This window comes from Dromaius novaehollandiae, chromosome 2 (genome assembly GCF_036370855.1).
Source record: "Dromaius novaehollandiae isolate bDroNov1 chromosome 2, bDroNov1.hap1, whole genome shotgun sequence".
Taxonomy (NCBI): Eukaryota; Metazoa; Chordata; class Aves; order Casuariiformes; family Dromaiidae; genus Dromaius; species Dromaius novaehollandiae.
In genome coordinates this window covers 120019362-120042153 of record NC_088099.1, presented here as the reverse complement: position 1 = coordinate 120042153, position 22792 = coordinate 120019362, and the positions used below count along the sequence as shown (strand labels likewise).

General features: G+C 39.0%; 1 protein-coding gene across 6 annotated transcripts in view; it reads left to right on the top strand.

The window, feature by feature from the left end:
* Positions 1-22792, top strand: part of OSBPL1A (oxysterol binding protein like 1A) — a 70910-nt gene that overhangs the window by 44671 nt on the left and 3447 nt on the right. For all 6 annotated transcript variants that reach the window (XM_064507311.1, XM_064507315.1, XM_064507310.1 and 3 more), the window contains 11 exons: positions 6009-6165; positions 11352-11427; positions 12608-12742; positions 13112-13209; positions 13960-14142; positions 14706-14813; positions 14905-14994; positions 15235-15361; positions 18634-18750; positions 19559-19682; positions 21436-21526. In XM_064507311.1, the coding sequence (XP_064363381.1) occupies positions 6009-6165; positions 11352-11427; positions 12608-12742; positions 13112-13209; positions 13960-14142; positions 14706-14813; positions 14905-14994; positions 15235-15361; positions 18634-18750; positions 19559-19682; positions 21436-21526 (1306 nt within the window). The remainder of the gene's footprint in view (positions 1-6008; positions 6166-11351; positions 11428-12607; positions 12743-13111; positions 13210-13959; positions 14143-14705; positions 14814-14904; positions 14995-15234; positions 15362-18633; positions 18751-19558; positions 19683-21435; positions 21527-22792) is intronic.

Below are 22792 nucleotides of genomic sequence, written 5' to 3'. Positions count from 1 at the left end.
GGGAATGGTCTTGCTCTAAGTGAAATCTCTTTCCAACACGGAACTAACTGTGCTGTGTGAGTGGTCTTCTCAAATTGTGCCTGAGTGTAAACCTTCCTCAGTTCACCTGTAGAACTGTGTTGTTTTAACTTAGCAGGACAGAAAGTTACAGGCCTCCGGTGTGAAAGGTCCAGTTGCCTGGTTGTCTACACCCTTTTTTTAAATAGCAAAACTTAGGAGTCCTATTTTAGGAGATGTAAGTGCAGCTGGAAGTCTTCTGAATTACTTTCTTTATGGAGATATATGGATCTTTTTTGTTTTGTTTTTAAGATTAGTCCATAACAAACACTGTTTTTGAGGGATAAAGAGGGTTAAGAAAGGCTTGTTTTATTTCACCTCTGTATATCTTAAGTGTCATAGGTGGAAGAAACGGATCAATCATAATTTTCTGTGCATCCTCAAAATACCTTTTTCCTGTCTGCTCTTCAGTTTAGTACCTTTCCAAAAATCACTATTTACATGCTTTGCACAGGAAAATATGAAAGCACTGAACTGCATAGGATGATTACAACATGCATTGGTATAGATAGGATGTACATAGTGCAGTTCAATAATAATAATGGGGTTACTTGTTCTGCAAAGCTAGCTGAGATGCTTTTGACTGATGAGAAGACCAGTGTTTCTCATCTTTAAGTGTACTGCAGTGCACAACTTAACTAAGCACTGGATAAGAACAGGCTAAGTAGAGTCCATGTTCAGGTGCTCAAGTTTATAGCAGAGGAACACAATAAATCAACGAAAGACTTTGCTTCTTGGCACAGTGACAAATGTATCAAATCTTCAACCAGGAGAAGAGATTAAGGAGGGCTAGAAACAGGTTCTTCCATCAAAAACCAAAGGAGCAACTCTGCTTAAAGGCCTTGGGCTCTTTTGCTTGTTGCAACAAAGCAGAAAACTGTTGTTTATCTGGTGCTGCTGGAATGTAGTCTCTCCAGCCAGGCTTGCTCTGTTTGTGTATACAAGAGAATACTCGCTCAGCTTTAAAGAACTGTTAGTCTATAAATCTCCTAACTGACCCAGTGCCTAAAACTTCATCTTGAATGAAAGTGTCTAAAACCACCTTTCTAGTTGGGAGAGGTGGTATTTTTGCTGCTTGAAGCTGCATATAAATCATATCAAGTGGATTTGCGTAACTGCAAAACTTACTCAGCATATATATCTCAATTCTCTCTTTGAGAGAAGTTACTTGAAGTAATTCATCTTGTTTGCAATTTAAATATTTTTTGAGGACAGACTCACTTTCTTAACACTGTCAACTTCATCAGACTTGCATTAGATGCAGTAGTTTTGCAGTGATTTGGCTCCTCTTTGTCTCTGAAAGCACATGTCTGGGGGAAGGGTGCTCTGTTGCTGGCTAGAGAAAAGGAAATGTGGCATGACTTCCTGGCCACTGGTTGCATGCTATGACTTTCAGCTTAAACACGAAAAGAACTGGTGTTTTGTCTTGTTCATTTTTAGCTAACCAGTGGGATCTTGATAATACATTCTAACTTTCTTGCTTTTCTGCCATGTTGACAGTCTTTGGAGTCTTAACTAGAAGGACAGTATGACAAGAATGTAGTGAGGGCAGAGAGATCAGGAGATGTGACACTGGCTCTGAGTTCAGGGATGTGGGGCTCCCTTCTTGGGCTAAGGAGACAGGATACGATCATAAACATTTTCATAACTGAAAGCAGTGACTAGACCCAATTGTCAGAAGCCAAAAGCTTCTAATTCCAGAAGTCTAAACTGCTAGGACTTTCAGTGTCTTAAAAGATCTGGCTAAACAAGTTTGGTGATGCTGATTCTGGATAAAGAGATTCATGAATCATCTTACTGTGGGGGATTGAGCGAACACTTATTAATATGAGAGTGTTTTCTGGTTGTTACAATAACTTTTAAATCCTTGCAATGGGAGGCCAGTAGACACTGAGCTTGACAGCAAGAACGTACAGGAAATGGGAGTAGCTTTGTATTACAAAAGGATGATATCCAGTATTAAAACCAGCAAATGTGTGTGTGTTGCTAATCTGAACTCTGATAACAATAGGTCAGTAAACAGTGTTTCTGAGTGCGCTGATCCTCTCATCCTAGGAGTGGTAGAAATACGTAGTAAAACTCAACACCATATTGAGCCGTGGAGCTCTTGTTGGAGGATTAAATGCCAAAGGATGTGCCAAAGAATGTGGGGAAGGAAGAAGTATTATAAAAGTTGCAAAATTTAAGACTGATGACGTTTTCTAGAGAGCTGCGTGACTTATTACCAGCTTTGATTAAGCATACAGACCTCAGGAAACAGACTGAATACAAATCCAGAGTCCATCCGCAATGCTGAAAAATGTCTAAGCAGGTCAAGAGCTAGAGGGTGAAGATACTTGACTTTGTCTTGCAGATAAAAGTCCCTGATTATTTGCAGACTGCAAATCAAATTTGAGGAGAGCTGTCCTAATTCTATTAATATGCTTTATCTGAGAGGTGGGGGTCTTGCTTCAACAAAGTTTCTTTTGTGTTGGACGGCATTGATGGTCTTACATGGATGTAGTATTAGTATAAATGCAATTATTTAGCTACAGGCATATTTAGGTTATATTAAACTCAATCTGTTGTAGCACAGATTCAACTGTTACGCAGTAGTAATGGATCTTGTGTTCCTAACTAATGCTCTTAAATGGTACCAGAAGTAGTGTGCCAGTTCTGTTGCTTTTGTTCACTTCCTAGTTTGTCTGCAATTATCTGCTAACTTAAAAAAAAAAAAAAAGTGCAAAGTAGTATGGGAACTTACTGTTCTTTCCGTCCATATTTGGGCTTTATCAAATAGTATTTTTGAATGTGTACCAAAAGTATTCCACAACGTCTGTAAGAATGTCTCTGGCTGTGGACATCTTGCCTTGAGTATAGCTTAAAGAGTAAATTCAAGTAGCTCAGAAAGAGGGTGGGTGGGAAACACTTGGTCAGAGTTGAATCCCAGTCCTGTCAGTGGTTCAGCACTGTCTTTCTCGGGTGTATTTATTACTTGGAGGCATTGGCCAAACTTTTGTTCCTGGAAATCAAGACTTATCGGTTGTTACAATAGGAGACGACTTCCTTTGAGAACAAGTGGTTAAGTGACCAATGCTTCTGCCATTTCCTTTTGCTCTTCCACTTCTGCAAAATGTAGTTGGCATTTTTACTCTTAGGTTGATACTTGTGGTTTCATGAGCTGGAAGGCTTCCTATTCAGCCTTCTCTTGTCTCAAGGATCGCTTGAAAATTTTGGCTTCTGAACAGGGACTCTTCTTCCTTCCCTCCTCTCTTCTCCCCCACACCTTCTTCAGTTCACTAGGAAAATCTCATTTTCTCCTAGTCATCTGTTTGACAGCTGCTCTGTAACATCTTGTGAATATAAATCTTTTTTTACAGTAATGGAGGAATATGTAAATCTTAATTCAGAAGGAGTTAGTTGCAAGTACACCAAGAAAAGTTCAGTCTGAGTTGCCTGTTGATCCACGCTTACAAGACAATCCTAGGCTTATTCTTGTTGACACCTAAAAAAGAACTCTGAAGCCTTGTTAAGCTCAGTGGGTCAGAGGAGATACCTGCCTGTAAAGGTTTAGGGACTGGAGATTCAGACCTTTGACAGGCTGAGCTGTTGTAGACATACTTTCTCAATGAGAGCTGTTTCTGAGGGAAATGTGAGAGGTGTCTCTAGAGAGCAAGTTACTTATAGCAGTGTCTGGTTTTTATTCTTCATCTGTTTTTCATTGCGTAGTATGTTCTTGTTATATTAAGTAAGTCATATGTTCTCTGGAAAAGACTGTCTGGTCACCGTCTGCATCTCTTAGAAGAAGGTTTGCAGGTGATGAGCTCGGTCACTTTGGTGTATTTGTCTTTCAGCACTGTGACCTAAGGCCAGGAGTAGGAGAACTGAGTGTGCCTGTAACATGTGTAGTGTTTAAAAACCCTCCCTATGCTGAGAAGCGTGTTGGAGAGTGGTCAGAGATTCTGACAAAACTTACCTTTTCTTTCCTTTCTAGATCGGGTGCAGCAACTCAAGTTGAGGAAATAATTGTGGGAAATCTTGTAGTGACTCTTAGCTGAGAACAAGACAGTCCCTGATGGTACTGAAAATGAAAGGAGCCTTACTACAGTTACTCTTTGCTGTATTTTACAGAATTTGTTTCGCAGTTCTCCTGTCCTGATAATTGTTGGCACAGTTGAGCAGCTCTTTCAATAGAGAGATGTAATACTTACTTACCTTGAAGGGATTTATAGCTTGTCATGTGTTGGCGGTACAATGGGATCAGGAAGCTGAGGCCCAAATGGTGTTATGTCGCTAGAGTGTCTCTTCCTTTTTGGTATTTGGATATGTGATATTTTTCTCTCTAGCTGGGCTTAGGCTCTCTGGAGAAATCAGTACTTGTGGAGAGATCTGTTACATTAAAAAAAAAAAAAAAAAAAAAAAAATCCTTCTGCTTGTACCCTACTTGTTATATACAGTACCCGCCAAACTAATGCTTGGTATGTTATATCATAGCTTGGCATGTAACTGGACTGACAAATTTGGGGAAATGTGTGAGAAGATTCTCTGGAGTGCCAGTCCGCTCTCTTAACGGATCCTCAGCACCAGCTGGCAGTTCTTTTCATTTCCTAGCAACTGGTTTAATTTCAGTACAGTCTTTATAAAGATGGGGATAGGTGTTTTTAATGAAGGCCATGATCTGCTTTATGTTCCTAAGTCTCTCTCTCTCTGGAGAGAATGCAGACCTTATGGCACAGCCCATCCATTAATCAGAATTTTTTTCCTAGTGTGGTCTGGATCTAACAGAAAGTCCTCTTGTCAGTGTCGCCTTCATTAAAGTATACTTAACAGGTTCTGGAGAAGCTACCAGCATCTCTTTTAAGGAGAAAAGAAGAAAGTGCCTGGTAATAGGCAATTGTGACTGAGATATTCTTATTATAGATATTCTTCTGTATGGACTACTCCCTTAGCAAGTTTCAATTGCTGTTTTTTGAATTAGAATCAGAATTGGAAACAGAAACTACAGAATTTGGCCTCTAGTAGAAGTTGGCTTTGCTTTTTCCTGAAGCAGGGATGATTTGGTTAAGCTGCTAACCATTCATTGTTGTATCTGGCCTTTGTTAAAGGGTTTCCCAAATGAGGTGAAAACTGGTGCATCTTTACTTGTCTTGAGCTGTTCATTTGCTTTCATTTGCTTCCTGGTGCTTGCAGTTGATAAATCCTTTGACAAGCTTGTCAGGTTTGAAAGAGGAAAACATGGAACAAAACTAAGACCTTTTGCCAGGAAACTTTTACCTTCTAACATGGGGTAAGACTCTCTCTTCTCCAGAGCAGGTTAAGTGCTCTCCAACCAAAACACTAGTCGGAAATGAGGTTGGTTTTGTTTCGTGTTTGGCTTTAGGCACGATGTGGATTGTACTATTAACCTACCTTCCAAAGTACAAAGTTTATCTTACTGCTTGGTGATCTTATCATTTAGACTTTGCTGGGACTTACGTGGCTGGTGTAATCCATTGCGTACAATATCATCTTGTTTGTTGATACGTGTACAGTAAGGTGGGAAGGGAAGATTGCTGAAAAGCACCAAGTGTTTCAAGAATTCGGACCAAACTGAAATCTTACATAGAAGGAAGAATCAGAACTTGAACGTTAAGCTGAATGTTATTTAGCTAGGTAAGATACTGGCATCCATTTGACACCGGCAGTAGTCTTAAGCAAGTTGTGGTAGCTTCAGTTTAATCAAAACATCAGGTTTTGGCTCTGTGTGATATTTAACCTACTGTATTCTTGCTTATCTCACAATCTCTTTAGTCTATATCTCAACACAGAGCTGTGGCGGTCTGCGGCAGTACGAGTTACTTACCAAATGGATGCTGTCACCAGGACACAGTATCCTACTTAGGTTTCAGTTTTGTACGGAGGGAGAAGGTGTGTTAGTGACTAAAGTCTAGTGTTGTCGGTAGATTCATTAACATGCACCTGCTCTTTTGCAGATTCAGAATCTGAAAAATCATTAAGTGGGTTCGAGACAACAACAGCATACTCATTAGAGGACAGCATGGATTCAAAAGATACAATAACTTCAAGCATGTCTGAAGAAAAAGTTTGTGGCAGTGGGGAGTCGCTGTCTAATGGCATCAAAAAACACAGGTAGGATGTTGCCGATTCTTAAGGTATATAGTAAACTTTAATTGTGTGTAAAAAACCACAACAGTCTCTTAAAAGGTAGCTGTGAAAACTTTTAAACAAATTTTGTTAGATACGTTTGAAAAGTAGTTAATTGCCCTATGATTTTATAAAGAATATTTTTCCAAGGCTAATGTATTCCTTTGCTTTTTGATAATCAAATCTGAGTAAGTAAAAATACAGTATAATGTTATATAAAAGCAAACAGTTGTTTTTAATAGATCTTATTGAAATCTATGTGGATTTTAATTCCTTCATATATCTTTAATGATCTGTGCCTCCTATTGCCTCTTTAATTTCCAGTCATTTGATCCCTCTGTTGGTATCAGGAATGAATGAAAAATATTGCTAGCCTGGCATCAGAAACTCAAATGTGAACAGAGGGAGTCTTATTCTAAAAGTCTCATCTATGTTTTATGGGCTTATTTTGTGTTGTCAAATGATCCATTTTTGTTTGTTTCCGTGTCTATAAAGGAGGACAATAGGTCTAGAGCTAATGAGATGTAATAGACACCACTATTCTCAAGTTTCAGTGGAAGGGCAATATGACATGTGTGCTACAGATTGAGCCAGACTTCAGCATGTTTCAAGAAGACTAATTTGGAAATGTTTTGGATATGCAAAATGATGATGGGGATAACAGATATCTGTAAAAATAGGGAAATAAAATGTAATTTTACAGAAACAAACAAGACATGCTTCAGTTGCTTGGTATCTCAGATTGTTAAACTGCAGTGACTATCAAAGTGTGTGGTAATGTCCAAGAGTTGATGTCTCAAGGTTCAACTTCCGAATGTAGGTCTCTCCCATACTAGGCAAAGACTAAGGCATATGAGGTCGTGGGTGGAGGAGCAGGGGTGGTTTTAAAAGGCAGTGTAAAGCATCTGACTAAGCATTCTGCTTTGCACACTTGTGCCATTAACAAGGTGGTATTTATGGCCTTGGCTAAGTGCCTTTCCGGGTTAGAGCAGGAAGTTTAAGGAGGGAAAGCACTAGGTGAAGGTGGACATCTGGACTGCATTCATTGCCTGGGAAACAGGAAGGAGAAGGGAAGCAATTCTTGAACAACATAAATAAAGATAATGCATGTTGTGACATACATTTTCTGAAAAGTTTAACACAGTTGATCTTCTGTTTAGTATAAAAAAGTAGTAACTTGGCTAGTTTCCATAACCATGCACTAACTGCATTATCAGAAGTGTAATGAGCAGGTGACCGGAGGAGCATTTAAGATCCACTGTTTTTGTAAGGGGGAATGAAAAATAGTTAGTGACTCTCAGTAAGTTGTGTCTGTTTAAGTTGCATGTGATTTTATAGTAAAGAAGGAAATTTCAGTAAAACTAATCCATAAATCAGCTGACTAATAATTTAAAGAAAGTTGGAAACAATTGTTTTATAAGAACATAGGGTCACATTTTAGATGACTGAATGTCTAGAGCACATTTTAGGTTGAGCTGTAATATGGAGCTTTTACCAAGCACCGTGGTGACACATTGGGATTTGTATACAAATATATTGATGCAAACTGTTTTTCCCCAGAGCTCAGCCAATTTAAATTTTACCTCTGCCTTCTCAGGGGATGGGAATTGCACGATGTTTCTAGCGCTGTCTCTGAAACTCTTGGTGGCAGTGATGTTCGTGTCCTGATGTGGGATTTGTTTGCCACTTCTGATTACAGCGACTGTACCTGCAGATCTGCAGCTGACTACTGAACTGCATTGGCTAACTGGAGCTGCTGGTGGCTCTAATTTGGGCCTGTTTTGGGCTAGTTACGGGGCATTTAGTCAAATATGCATCATCCATGATACCCCCTTTGTCCTTTTCAGAGTAGAAACCTTGTACTTTTGGGTTTGTTATAACTTCTTGTCTGTTTATTGTTTAACTTTCTTTGTTAGCCACATGGAAGCAAGTCACTTAGAGCAGATCAGAGTACTGTCTCTTGCTTAAAATCTTGATACCTTCATGTACTTCCTCAGATGAATAGAGGATTTGCAGCTGCATTTGAGTTGCGCATAGAAGTTCCTGACAGTGCTTACCAGCCAGTGTAAATAAGACTTTTTCCTACCTTCATCCAGAAAGTCCGAGCTGTCATCTGCCTCTCCTTTTTGAGTGGTATGGTTTTGGCACAGGCAGGTGAGTGTAGGGGCTTTGTTTTTTGGTTGGAACAGTAGGAATCAATTTGTTGGTTCCAAGGAAGTAGAAGTGGTAGGACATAAGGTATGCACATAGGTGAAGCTAGTGCCCGTGAAGAATATTAAATATGTTGCCAGGGTGCTGTTGGTGGTGCTTAAAACCTGGCTTTCATTAGATTATTCACTTTTTAAACTTTCTAGGTGAGTCTTGGTAGCTGTGACATGAAAATGCCAAGGAATAATTATCACTTGTAATCTGCCATCTAGCATTGGTTTATTAACCTCATTTGCATCCTACTGATTGATCATAAGTTGCTTGAAAGAATGAGGGTGACTTGATTTCCTGTGGTTTTCGGCTGATGTGAGAGTGGACTTCATAATATTGAAAAGTTTATGGGGGGATTCAAGAGATAAGAGAACAGTCCATAAAATAACTAGTCTAGAAGCATTCAAATTGTGGAGGTGTTCTTGTTTTTTGTTTTCTTTAGATATATATATATTTAGAGGAAAGCTTTGAATCTGAGCCAAACCTTACAAAAAAAACGCACAAAAATGTTCTGTAATACTTGCCAACCTTTGTTTTAACATCCATTTTGTCACTGCTGCTTCCCTCTTTTATTGCTGAGTTTCTCTGTAGTCAGCTTTCCCTTTCTCAGGGGCCTTTCAAAATGCAAATGTGTTTGGGATTTGGGGGGATGGGAGGTTATTTGGACAGGTACACATGAAGAGCAAGCTAAACATGCCTCTTCTACACTGTGTACGATCCCCACATCTTCCCCACAAGATCACTGCAGTGGTTACCCTACTGTAGATAGGCATTTCAGACAAGTATTTTTGCTTTTAAGTGAATGGTCTTAAACTTACGTGTTCTACTGCAAAGAAATTCCAGCAGATGTTTTTGTCACTTAAAGCTAAAATTAACTTCCTGAGTTGCTTCTAAAATTGACATCTGGAAGGAAATTTTTGCATTCACAAACCTTTCCCTTAATCATAGGGACTGTGTCAAGGTTAGTAGGCTTCAAGTCTTGGCTGCCTGTCATTTTCCATGTGGCCTTACTTGTCCCCAGGATCCTTTTTGCTGGCTTTAAATTGTTTTGTTTCTTCAGCATGTGTGTGTAATATGGAGGAAAGAACTGACTTTCATTTCAGGTTTGGCTTATATGTTCATATGCAAGCAGTGTAGATGAATGGCTTAAACAGAATGCCAGCTTTCATGTAGTTAAAAGAATTCAATGGAGAGATAGGTTAACTTCAGTGAAAGTGTAAATTTTCATATTTAAGAAAAGTGATCCCTCTGTACGCATCGGCAAACCAGAGGTTTGTGAGAGTCTTTTCCAGAACAGAAGGACACATTTGAAAACAAATACCTGCTCTGCAAACTGCCTTCATTAAAGAACACACAGAAAAAATAAGTAAACACTACAGAGGGAAAGAATAAGACCGAATACTTTGTGGACACTGTCCTCTTCTGGACATTAGTATCAGAGCATCCGCAGAAGTGGTGCTTAATATTATTCAGGCAGATCTGGATCACTCCATATTTTTGTAGTACTGCAAATTAGAATAGGGGAACAAGTGATATCGCATTGATCGATTAAAATACCTCCTCCTCCCCACCCATCCCCAGCATGGGAGCTGAGTAAGACAAGTCAGTATTTGGCTGTTAGCAAATAAGACAAAACATAGTTTGGTGCATTGAGAAATTCGGATGTATGACTAGGTTTCTCATCTGACGGGGCTCGTTGCGTTTTAAAGAGCTTTTTCTGTTTGTTTGTTTGTTCGTTCTGAAAACTGAAGGCTGAGCCCTGGTAAAGGTATTTCTATTACAGAAAAAATATGAGAGGTGACAGCAAATAAAGCTACTGAAACTAACTACTTAGCCTGCATAGATTCTCTTCCTTGCAACCTCTGTTTATCAGAAAAGTGGGATGGAGGAGCCAATACCACCCTATTCAGACTGTAGCTCTCTAATTACTGCTGTAGCTGTTGTGGGGGGACAGGACCTCCTTGGTGAGCTGTTCAAGAAGAGTTAACTAAACTTTGAAATTCAGTAAATAGTTTGTGCAGTTTGAGTGAGCTGTAGGTAATTCTCATCTCAAATTTCCTCATTGGTATTAGCTTTATGGTACAAATAGTGACTTCAGTGTTACTGTGAACAAAGAGCTTTAAGCTACGTTTATGCCTTTCTGCGGGTAAATTGGATTATTAATTTAGCTGGTCAGTAGTAGTAGGAAAACTCAACAAAATATGTGCCTAACTTCATGTAACGCTGAGAAGTACAGACACAGCCTAAATGTTGGTCTTAAAAGTATATTTAAAACTTGCTTCGGTGTATGTCAGCCCTCCGTAGAACAGGCTGCAATGTTTCCTGTTCTCTAACACTGGTGCTTTTTCTGTTTTTCCTGAGGATTGATTTTAATTATAGGCAATAAATGTCATGGCCCTTGAGTCAGTATACAGGTGACTAGCAAAAACTCCCAAAACTTTAACCCTCAAATCTATTCAGATGCAGTGAACCCACCTACAGTGTCTTTCATGAAGAGTACTTGAAAGCATTCAGTTTCTCTCAGAAAAATACAACTAAATGTTTTAATGATGCCATCATGCAGACACTGTTCTGATAACTGATATAGACATTCTTTGCTGTCAAGCAAAATGAACAGGGAGTTCTGGAACTGTTCTTGGAGAAAATCAGCTTTCTTTGCAGGTAAAATAGTTAAATATTTCAAAGTAGCACTGTGTTGTTCCCCCTTGTATTTTAATTTTAAATTATTTTTATTATAACTTTTAAATTAAAAAAAACTAAAATGAAATAGAGTTTAAATGAGGTTGATATTTGTAATGAAAGCTTCCAAGTGCTGCTTTTGCTTAATAAGGATGGTCTGGCTTTATAGTTTACTGGATGACTAGGAAAACTATTACTTTCAAAAAAGAGTATTTGAGTTTTTCTCAGCCATGGTTAGTAATGGAAAACTTTTCTTTCTTCTTCCCTCCTCTATTCTCCCTTCCTTTCCACAGAACAAGCTTGCCATCTCCAATGTTTTCCAGAAATGACTTCAGTATTTGGAGTATCTTAAGAAAATGTATTGGAATGGTAGGTAATTAGAAAGCGACAATAACAGGAAGTATTTTCAGTTTCATTTGAGGCCCAAATGAAAGTGTATGTATGTGTGTGTTTGGAGGGGTGTTAATCTCCTTCTTGAATTCAGCCCTTGAATCACTCTGTGGTAGCAAAAACTTGTATTTTGACTCAGAGAACAGAAACTTTCAGTTTTCTTTGCCATTCACCCTCCCCCCAGTATTTCAGCGGTGTTACTGGCCAGACAGTGAGCAGATCAGAGAGGTTAGTTGGTTGGCACTTAATCTGCTTCCAGCTAAGGGTGAATTGAGAATTCCTTTCTCCATTAGATCCTGTAATAGGCTGAAAGTATTTACTGCTGATAAACCTCCATCATCCCATAACACTAGCATACAGAAGGGAGTGTGTGTTTAGTAATCGTTCTGGTCTGCAGAAATGGTTGCACAGAGGTAGCTGTTTGGGGAGGGGGCAGGGGGAGGATTGTACTTAAGTATCTGTCAAAGCTGTTAGTGTCATGTGCTGCTGTTACGGTTAAGAACAGTCCTGTCTACTCAGCACATTGGCAATGGTCATACTATGCTTTTAATTTGCTAATGCAGGCAGTTTAAAATGCTGCAACGTTAAGCATTCACAAGGTATGCTTTTTAAAAACAGGAAAGAAAGTAAACACGAACAAAACAATTGCAGGGCTTCTCTTAAACTTGCATTCTTGTTAAAAGAATTTTTTTTCCCCTTCAGAATATAAAATTCTTGATTTTTACTCCTGTGCTGCCACCTTCCCCAATCCTTTCTCTTTCTTCTTCCCACGCCTGCTTGTCTCCAAAGATGATGCTTAAGTAATTAGGTGGCCTATATCTATTTTAAGAGTAATAAATAATTTTTAAAAGGGCCCTTAATACTTCATTCCATTGTTCCATCTCACCTTCTTAATGCATTTATCAGTGGGAAATTTATCAGGTGTTTGGTTTTCTTTTTGTTTTAAAAGAAGTGGCGTTAATGTCGATATAGATAGGCTTATCAAGCTCATAAGGGATGTAGAGGGTTTTTTCCATGCAGCATTAGCAGGGCCAGGTCAAACACATTGCATTAGCACTAAGAACAATTTATTTTTGTAATAAGCCAATTACATTTGGGTTACTGTAGGTCAGTGTATCTAACCATTTGGTTTTTAACACAAATTTCATTTGTGCATCAGGAGTTGTCCAAGATCACAATGCCAGTTATATTCAATGAGCCACTGAGCTTTCTACAGCGACTTACAGAGTATATGGAGCATACATACCTCATCCACAAAGCCAGCTCGCTTTCTATTACGACTGAACGAATGCAGGTATTTTGCATGTGGTAATTTTATATTAGCCTTTTCTGAATGTTCTTATATTTTCTTCTTCATAGATAAACTCTCATTATATGAGGAACTCCTGTAATTTGCATGTCAGATTCTGGTGTTAATTTGTTAACTGGTTTTGCCTATGTAGGAAAGTGTTGTGCTTTTTCTAAGGCTTGCTTTTTTAGCCTTTTGGTGAAACCTATTTGTGCCCCTCCCTTGGCTTCAAAACAAACAAACAAAAAAGACAAGAAACCTACACTTGCGAAGCCACTAGAGAAGAAACATTCTGTAATACCATGGCTGTTGTTGATATCTGACAAAGACTAAAATCCAGTAGAGTTAACTGTGTACTCATGTTCATTTAAATAGTGTGTCGCTGCGTTTGCTGTGTCTGCTGTAGCCTCACAGTGGGAACGTACAGGGAAGCCATTCAACCCACTGCTTGGAGAGACATATGAATTAATCAGGTAATGAATACAAGGTGCACTGGAGAGTAGAGGGTGATATTCTCCGTAACTGATGTTTTATTAGGCTTGTTAGATGGCATGCAAACCACTCTCTGGCTTGAAAAATTCCAGGATTTACAAGCACCTCCTGCAGCTGGTAGGAAATGTGTTGCTGGTGTTTCAGCCATGCACCCCTCAGTGAAGGGAAACCATTTAGCTTTTAAACCCAGAGCAGGCTTTAAAATGCATTTAAAAGCAAACTTTATTTACAAAAATGACTTTTTCCCTAAAACCTGAATGAAAGGGTGTGTTACATATAAAGGAGGTGGTAGAGTTGTAATATTCATTATATGAGTGTCCAGAGTATGAATAGTTGGTTTTAGTGTATTAGTCTGCAGCTGCCTTTGGAGGAAGTTCTTCTCTCAAACAAGTGAGGTTTTGGCCTGTGATTATGCAAAAGTTTGAGTTCACTATCAGAAGTAAACATATTGGCTAATAAGACTTGGTTGCTCTTTCTACCTTTTTACATGTCCTCAGTTTCTTAGAATGAGGATGTTTATATATATATAGTTGATCTCTCTTTTGTGTTACCATGGCATTTTAACTAACTCTTGCACTGAGTGCAGTGACTATGCATGAGTCAACTATGTATTTTGCACTAGGGGAAAAGAACCGCAACTTCAGCTTCACTTGATAATTAGATATATGCTTCCAGTCTTTTTTATTTTATATTTTCAGAACACTTTTTTTTTTTTGAATTTTATTTTGCAGAGATGATCTTGGATTTCGACTTCTCTCAGAACAAGTTAGCCATCATCCTCCAATCAGTGCTTTCTATGCCGAAGGTTTAAATAATGATTTTGTGTTTCATGGATCAATTTATCCTAAACTCAAATTCTGGGGCAAGAGTGTGGAAGCAGAACCAAAAGGCACGATGACTTTGGAGCTTCTTGAGTAAGTTAATAAGTGATAATCGTATAGACACAGTGGCCACATCCATAATGATTAGTGAACATTACATTCTCATGGCTTAAGAAGGGACATGTCTAACAGCCCATTCCTAATGTTTGATGGCAGATCACTCTGCAGGGAGGAGGAGATGAGAAGATGGGAACTGCCATCATTCAGCCTAATACACTGCATACTAATAGATTTTCTGTTTACTAATCTGTACAAACTGGCATTGTAACAGTAGTTGGTGCATGTGGCTGTATGTTCTGCAGATACCTGGACATCAAGTCTTACCATGACTAGCACACTTGAGTCCTGTTGACTTTCCTCGTGTGATTCAGTGCGAGCAGAGACTGGCAGCACTGAGGCTGCTGTTTTAAGGAATTGATAAAATTGGTAGCAGTATCCCTTGCTCACCAGGCACGGTTAATAATCTCCTTGAGTTTTCCTGGCTTATTGCCATGTCCCTTTCAAGACTTGATGCACTTTATAGAAGATAGTTTGTTGTGGCAGTGCCATTCAGTACAAAGGTAAGAGTATTTTATTCTTTTTCTCTCTCCTTCTAGACACAATGAAGCCTACACATGGACAAATCCTACTTGCTGTGTGCATAACATTATTGTGGGCAAACTTTGGATTGAGCAGTATGGAAATGTGGAAATAACTAACCACAAGTAAGTTAAGAATGTGACTGCATTCACTTGCTGGGAATTTAAAAAGAAAAAGCACTTGGAAATAATTAGTGCCTTCTTGTTCTGCCTGTAGAACTGGTGAGAAATGTGTTTTAAGCTTCAAGCCCTGTGGCCTCTTTGGAAAGGAGTTGCACAAAGTTGAAGGCTACATTCAGGACAAAAGGTAAGATTCATTCCTAACAGAAACAAGTTACTGTGCTCAGTTTCTAATGGGAACTGTAGAACTGAATGCTGTTAACAGTGCATCAGAAGCATGAACCTAAACCAGAAAGGTTATAACTTGCATAACACCAATAATGTAAGTTTGTGAGTTGTTTTCAAAAGTTATTCTTTCAAGTACTGTGTTTGAAATGCTGAAATAAATTTGCTTAATCTCTTTCATGAGCTTGGTCTTTTTTGACAGCAAAAAGAAACTCTGTGCACTGTATGGGAAGTGGACTGAGTGCTTATACTGTGTTGACCCAGCTACATTCGAGGCTTACAAAAAAAATGACAAGAAAAATGCAGAAGAGAAGAAAAGCAGTAAACAGGTATTAATCATGTAAAGAGATGGTATCTCAAAAGCACGATAGGACAACTAAATATTTTAACAGCACTTAAGTGCATTATAGCTTACTTTTCACTTATTCTGTCTTGCGTGGTAGGATTCAAAAGTGGATTGAATGAGTTCCAGTATGAAGGGATAAAATGCTGGCTCTTTTTGTATTCAAACTTCCCAAAGCTTGGCACAATCTAACCACTGTCTGGTGGTTCCTCACCTGTCTCCTGCAGAGTTGTTGCTTCTTCATCCAAAGTCACATGGATGAAGTGACATATGTATTAATTAGATCATGGTTCTGATTACATTTGATAATATTTATATTCCAGTAGAAGGATTTGGACTCCTATATTGTTTCATATCTTGATGAAAGATCCTATTCTCCAGGTTTTAGAAGAAATTTTGTATTTCTCTTTATTACATTGCCACAACTGTCAAAATGCTGCCTTTTCATAATTGTATTTTTTTCCCCGATGGAAAAAGTAACATTCTTAATTCTTCCAGATTTCTGATAGCAGTATGCTTTCTGTTTAAGATGAATAGTGGTGGTAACAACATAACAGCCCAATGGAGAACAACCTCTCCTAGTAGCTTAAAAGTTATCGTCCTCCTTTGGTGACTGAAGCCAGATTTTTTGTTTAAATATCGATAACTTTTAACATAGAAAACAAAAACAAAAAAAACTCTGAAAGCAGTTGTTCAGTTGTTTCTGTGCAGATTCAGATTGTTGCTGTATCTGAGATTGTTCCAGTGCTTGCTATCGTGAGAGTGCTAAAGCACTGGAGATTTCTGCTTCTCTTTGAGGTCTGCCCCTGTAAGCTCTAGGGAGAAGGAGCAAAGAAAAAACATACCCTATGTCTTTGTTATACTTGAGCTATCACTTGGCTTTCTCTGACAAAGCTCAAGACTATCTTTGCTTTTCAATTCAGAATAAAGCACCCTATTTCATAAAGCTCAAGTTGCATGTTGCCCTGATTCTAGCAAAGCATACTTTTCCCACTCATTTAACAGAACTATTTCTGTGTAGAAGGCTTAAAGCTTTGTAATGTACACTATAAATCAGATTGTCTTTCTCTGTTGAATATATATCCCCACTGCCCCCTTGTGTTTGAGGAGCTGATGTTGCTTATGGTTTTTGAACTTCTAAGTGACCAGTCTCAAATGTAATGTCTGGATGTGCTTTGTCTCTTCACAGTAATGAAGCAGTCACTCAGGCATGAAAGTACATGGCCTTTCAAGTTTCTCCGAATTAGAGTTTTCAGATTATTCTTTAGTTGTTTTCCACTCTTCCTTCTTGCTTTGTTGCTGCTAATGTAGGCTTGCTTCTGTCTCCCTTTAGGGGACCTTCTTGAATGTGAATCCTTTTGCAGATCCTTTTATCTCTTCCCCAAAATCCTGTTGACTTTTGTAGGGATTAAATTTTTGGAAATAAGATCTTGCAGGATGCTAGACAAACCTTCGTGTGTGCAAAGGTAGATATTTTACCAACATCATGTTAGAGTTACAGTAGGCTATACAAGGGTGATTTAGCTCTGATGGAACTAGACCCATTTTTTTTATTTAAGATAAATCATTTCGTGACCAGCTTCCAGTGCAAATATGCAGAGGAGCATAATGTAAGACAGCCATCAGCAGTTGCCCTCACACATGCAGCATTACAGACACCAGAGGTCTTGCTTTAGCAAAGCGTGTTACTATTCTCCTTAGAATTGAAGAGACTTTGAGTAGTGGTGAGCATAAATTATGCAGCATGTGGCAAGAGCACATGAAAATCCTGGTTTTAGCTCTTTGCAGTTATTGTGATATCTCAGATTATATGAAACAAGGCAAAAAACTATAGTGTGTATTTTAGTCTTTTTATAAAACTTGGTCTTGAGTTTGACTCTCTGGTATTGAAGGGTCTTACTTTGATGTAAGGATATCTTTTGCCTCAGGTCCTGATTTCTTAAAGAGTGATCAGTGTCCGTTAAAGGTTAGAATGCCAAGTTACCAGGACAGCTCAGATGTAGTAATCTAAAAGCCTTGTTTAGCTTCTTAATAGCTGAGGGACTGAACCTGTCTGTGTGTTCTGGTTCCTCTGCAGCTGGTTCACTGTTAAAACAACCGTACCCAAGTGCTCCACAGCAAGACAGAATTCTTAATTCTTCCTAATTTTCTAGGAGCCATAACACATGAATCATCTCAGAATACAATTAAGTTCAGTTCTGGGTACTGGACTACTTTGTACAAAAACATCAGTCTGTATTATCTGACGCAACCATCAGAGAGCAAAGCTTATTAGCAGCAGGATTAAAGTTGCTGGCATGTAGCCAAAGTATTTAAAGCCGTTGGATTCATTAGTTGCCTTAAATTCAGCTCTACTCTCCAACGGTCTCTAAAATGTGCTGCTTTTTTAGCTATGATAATGATACCAGATTTTCCTGGGAGAGGTCTTACTCATTGTCTAGCTGGCCTTAGTTCAGTATTGTGACATACTTTCTTGTGGCTGAATTAATATCAGCAGCTCTGGACCTCAGCTGTTCCAAAGGAGTTTGTTAAAAGCACAATAGTTTAGAACTAGTTTCAGTCACATCTGTACTTGTGGCCACCAGCTATTCTCTACTGCCCTAGCAACCCTGGCTGAAGGAGTTGCTCCCTTTCTGGGAAAGCCATTCAACTGTATTGTGGTTGCCTTAGGCAATGTATGTTAGCCCTTACAGGGTACTCTTCCCAGAAGAAGTGGCAACTGTACAGTATCCATTTAATGCGTTTGCAGTTTGCCATTTCAGTAACGTAGTGGTCAGTGGAAATGAAGGTTCCTCTGAGCAAAGTGTAGTAGCATAGTCCTTTTCATCTTGCACAAGCTGATGACAGCACTTGCTTTATATGCTGTTTTTTCTTTGATGTGGAAGGATGAGGAGTATGACTTCTACTCTTCAGCTTAAATCAGGCAGTAATGAAGTTAAATATGAGGCATGGAAATGCATATGTTTGAGGAGATCCTTAGTGATGGCAAAATTGCCATTTCTAAACTCTTGAACATCCAGATTTTATCTACAAAGACACTAATGCAAGAAACTGGTAGACTTCCCTTGGGAGGGAGTTGGGGACTATGTGTTCTATTTTAATCTTTCTTGATGTGCACCTAGAAAAGTTCCTGTGTTATTGAAATTATTTACTTTGGTCATGGAAGTAATTTTACTGAAGTCTCAGCATTGGAGTGAATGGATTCAAATGGCTTATGACTCCAGATAACTCCTTCCATTTCCTGTGTGCTGCTTTTAGGTGGGCAATACTGAGGAACCAGATGAGATGCCATTGCCAGATTCTGAGAGTGTTTATGTTATTCCTGGAAGTATTTTGCTATGGAGGATAACTCCAAGACCTCCAAATTCAGCACAGGTCAGCTATTGCTTCTGCTTCTTGAAAATGCATGCTATTCTTTCGGTTTGCCTGTTCAACACAAAGCAAATCGATTTGTCTTCCTTTTCATTGACAAGTCTGGATTTACCTGTTTACTGTAACAAACTTTCCCACTAGGATTGTGTCCAGGTGAGGTGGGGCTGGAGGAAAGGCATGGCTCTTCCTAATTAGCTGAATTTCTCTGCAAAATGAAATGCTTCATGTAGTTAGTGGTACAGGGGATTTCTCTGCCTCTTTTCCTTCCCCTCCTCCCCCAACTGAAGCACTTACTGCGTGACAAATCTCTTCTGAAGGGCTTTATTAGAGGACAGTCACTTCCTAGGAGATGTGTGCTCTTAAAGAGCTTGCAAAATATGTGTAGCATGGGTTGGTCTGTGAAGGGCCCTGGAGCTGGAGAGTCAGTGAGCAGAGTGCAAGGGTGCATGTGCGGCTAGAAAGACCTAGAACTGGAATAAGAAAAAGTGCCTTCAGTGGGTTCATCAAGGGGGAAATGCCTCAGCAGAGATGATAGGGAAAATGCTAGTAGGACTGGAAAAAGAAGATAGAGAGAAATAGTGCACTGAGTAATTGGATGCTGTCCTGATTAAACAGAAACACCAAGGATCACCTACACTGTGCCTGACACTGCAGTTTTGCTTGCATCTTTAGTTTTCCTATCCTGAGTGATTAAAAATAATAATCACAAAAGCGCATGGATATTTGTTTTTAGAATGCTGCTTTGTTGTGTATTAAAACTAGCAGCTAAGGACTTTATAAGAAAGTCACCCTTTACCTTCGTTTCTTTCAGATGTACAATTTTACTAGCTTTGCTATGGCTTTGAATGAGTTGGACAAAGAAATGGAGAGTGTCATTCCCAAAACTGACTGCCGGCTACGACCAGATATCAGAGCCATGGAAAATGGTGAAATAGGTAACTTAGTTATTGCAAACGTGTTTTATTTTTCCAAGTTGAGGGATCAGAAGAATGGAAATAAAAAAATTCCAATCTCAAATTGTTGGACGAATGTTAGCGTAAGTAGCAACCCATAAAGATGCGTTCCTTCATATTACAAGACAGTAACTTAAACTCAGCCTTCACAGGTTATGGTATGCTTCTAGTGATAGTTTTGTTACCCACCTACGTATGTTCTCCATATAAGCGAGAATCTTAAAAACTTCAAGATGACGTGCTTTTTACTTGCTTTTAGCCCCTTTGCTGTGCTCCATAGTCAAGCCCTGTAATTGCAAGCTTGTCTAAGGAGACAAGCTCCGAGCATCGAAAGTATTTGTGAACTTCTCATCTTTCTGTTTCCACCAGCCAAAGGAAAAGTATTTTGATGTGCCAGTTCTGAGTATTATAGTTAAAACTAAGTGGAACTGCAGTGACCAAAGATGCTTGATGCAAAATTATTCTTCACTGGGAGCTGAATTATTTCTGTTGTCCTAGAATAGTGAATTACAAAAGCATTGCAGGACTTAAATGAGTAGAAATTGTATGTTATTTAGAAACCCTGTTGGCATTGTTACAGTAGATTCCATAGAGTAAAAGTGCCTTTTAGAGTCTTCTGATAAGTACTTGGTGTTGAATGCTTTGATATGTAGCATCTGACTTGAGAGGAGTAAAGTTTCTGTGGACGATTGTGTCCTGCCACTGGCCATTTTTTTGCTCCTCTGTTTCTTTTTGGCATTTTGCTTACAAAGCAGGGTGGCCTGGTTTGTAGACTAAAAGCATGGAGGCTATTAGTTTCTTTGGTTTGCTCAATGATCTCTGTATGTCATGAAACCTCTGATTCTATTTTACCTATTTCAATGATTCTGACTACTTCTGATAAATAGTCTGAGATCTAGATATAAAACATGAAGACACAGGCATAGTATCATATATAGTTGTGCTTGTGAAGATTTTTTTTTTCCCAGAAGCTGATAACCATTTCCTTGAGGCTTAAAAGAATAGAATAAAGCAGATCACTAAATTCCCCCAACCAGTGTCTTCTGTATATAGGATTGTTTTGTGGCAAGTGGGATAGACATACTTGGTTCATAGCATTCTCAGCGACTTACATGTCTAAACTTGGAGAGAAGTAACTATGCCTTTAGCAACAGACTATATTCCTTAACTGTAATAGCAGCATAAAGACTGTCTAGCAGATACACTGGTACATATGTGGTATGTCAGTAGCTGGTAGGATAACTGGGAACAGCTGATAGTCTGCCAAAAATGATTCTCCCTACTACTTCTTCCCAAGCTGTTTATGATTCAGGATTCAAGTATGAAAGATGCTGCCCTTAATCTAACTTGCTTCCTGGTCTGACTTTTTTTCCTTCAGAACATCAGAAGAATGAGACTGTCCTTTCTGCCAAACAGAAGTGACTGTTCTGCATGTTACAGACAGTGATCCATGCTATCTTAGTGGCTTAACAAAAAAAAAAATGCAGGGATGTTGCAAAGAGACAGTTCTTTATGATTTGGAAATGAAGATAGAATTTCCTTGGCTGTCGTCGTGCTGCAGCTGGACTGGCTTTTAGACTAAAATAGAAGTGCTTTTGTGTTATGTGGGAGGCTCTTTAAATGGACAACTTCTACTGCTTCCCTTGTTTATTTGCTGGGTCAGATGAAGTAGATGTCCCTATATTACACGTAAGGCCTTATTTTTTTTTTTTTTCCTGTTTTTTATCTCTTTAAGATCTAGCTAGTGAAGAAAAGAAGAGGCTAGAAGAAAAACAGAGGACTGCTCGCAAAAATCGTTCCAAGTCAGAGGAAGACTGGAAAACGAGGTTAGTATATCTGCCTGTAGGTGTATGTAGTTACATAAAGATTTTGAACATTCAGGTTAACTGTCAGTCCACCCAAATGATATGCAGTATCATGTCAGCATGAAAAGCTGAAAACATCAGCAGGTTTAGTGGTGCTGCTGTTGTATTTGCAGACTTGGTCAGCGCAGGCTGTAGTGCTTCCACAGAGGTGTGTTGGGCTCAGTCCGTCGGTTGCTTCCCTCTCGCTGTTTGCACACCCATGTTCAAACACGAGTTGTGTTGTCCCTGCTGAGCACCTCTCAGTTGCATCACGAAAAAGATGTTGCCACTGATAACTGCTTGCAAGGACTCTTGTTGCTGGTGATTAATTTATAATTGACCTAAATTTGTATGCCTGGCCAAAGGGGAGGAGGAAATGATTCCTCCAAGGAAATCGATAGCTTGTTGCCCATGACTTCCCAGGCCAGTGTGTATATGTGCTGGTAATACTGTATTCCCACTGCACGCAGTTATTTTCAAAGTTGATGAAATGGCTTTATTGCCCAGATAGCCAAGCAATTTTCTCCTTTCCCTGAGAGGAGAAACTAACTACAAAAATAAGAAAGCTAAGGGGAAAAATTAACTTACAAGAGTTTTGACAAGACTTTTATTCATTTTGTTTAAAAGATGAGGGAAGAAAGTTGGGGCACTTACACACAACAGGCTAAATAGAATCCCTGTAAAACATTACAAAACAAATCTAGTTTGACCAGACACAGTTGCTTAAATGCATAGCAGTAAATTGGTAGCCTGTTCACAGAAACTTTCTCTTCCCTATTAACTTGTTATTAATACACCCAAACACTGTGGATTAAATGTCTTTATAATGTCTATTTGTAACTATAAATCACTTTTTTCTTTTTTTCAAATGAAGTCACCCATCAGCCCAGAGTCCCAGGTTTGGATGTGTCTGACTTTGTGTCTTTTCCTGTGCTTGCTCTCCTGAAGTGTTTGGGTTTGTTTGCCCCGAGACTGGCACAAAATAACACTTTTGATAACTTTGAGTAAACATGTTAAGTACTTAACAGCCTTACCCCTCCCTTTTCCTTTCCTGAATTCAGAGGCTTATATGCTTTGTTCCTAGCTCTCACTGAGTATTTTCAAAGCAAGGGATAGTCATACTACGTTCTTCCATGTGTCTGAAGTACTTGAAGTATAGCTCAAACCACCTCTGTGCTTTATTAGAGGGAATTGGGGGAACTTCCAGAGGGCATTTTGGAGCAATGGCTACAGGGTCTATAATTAGTG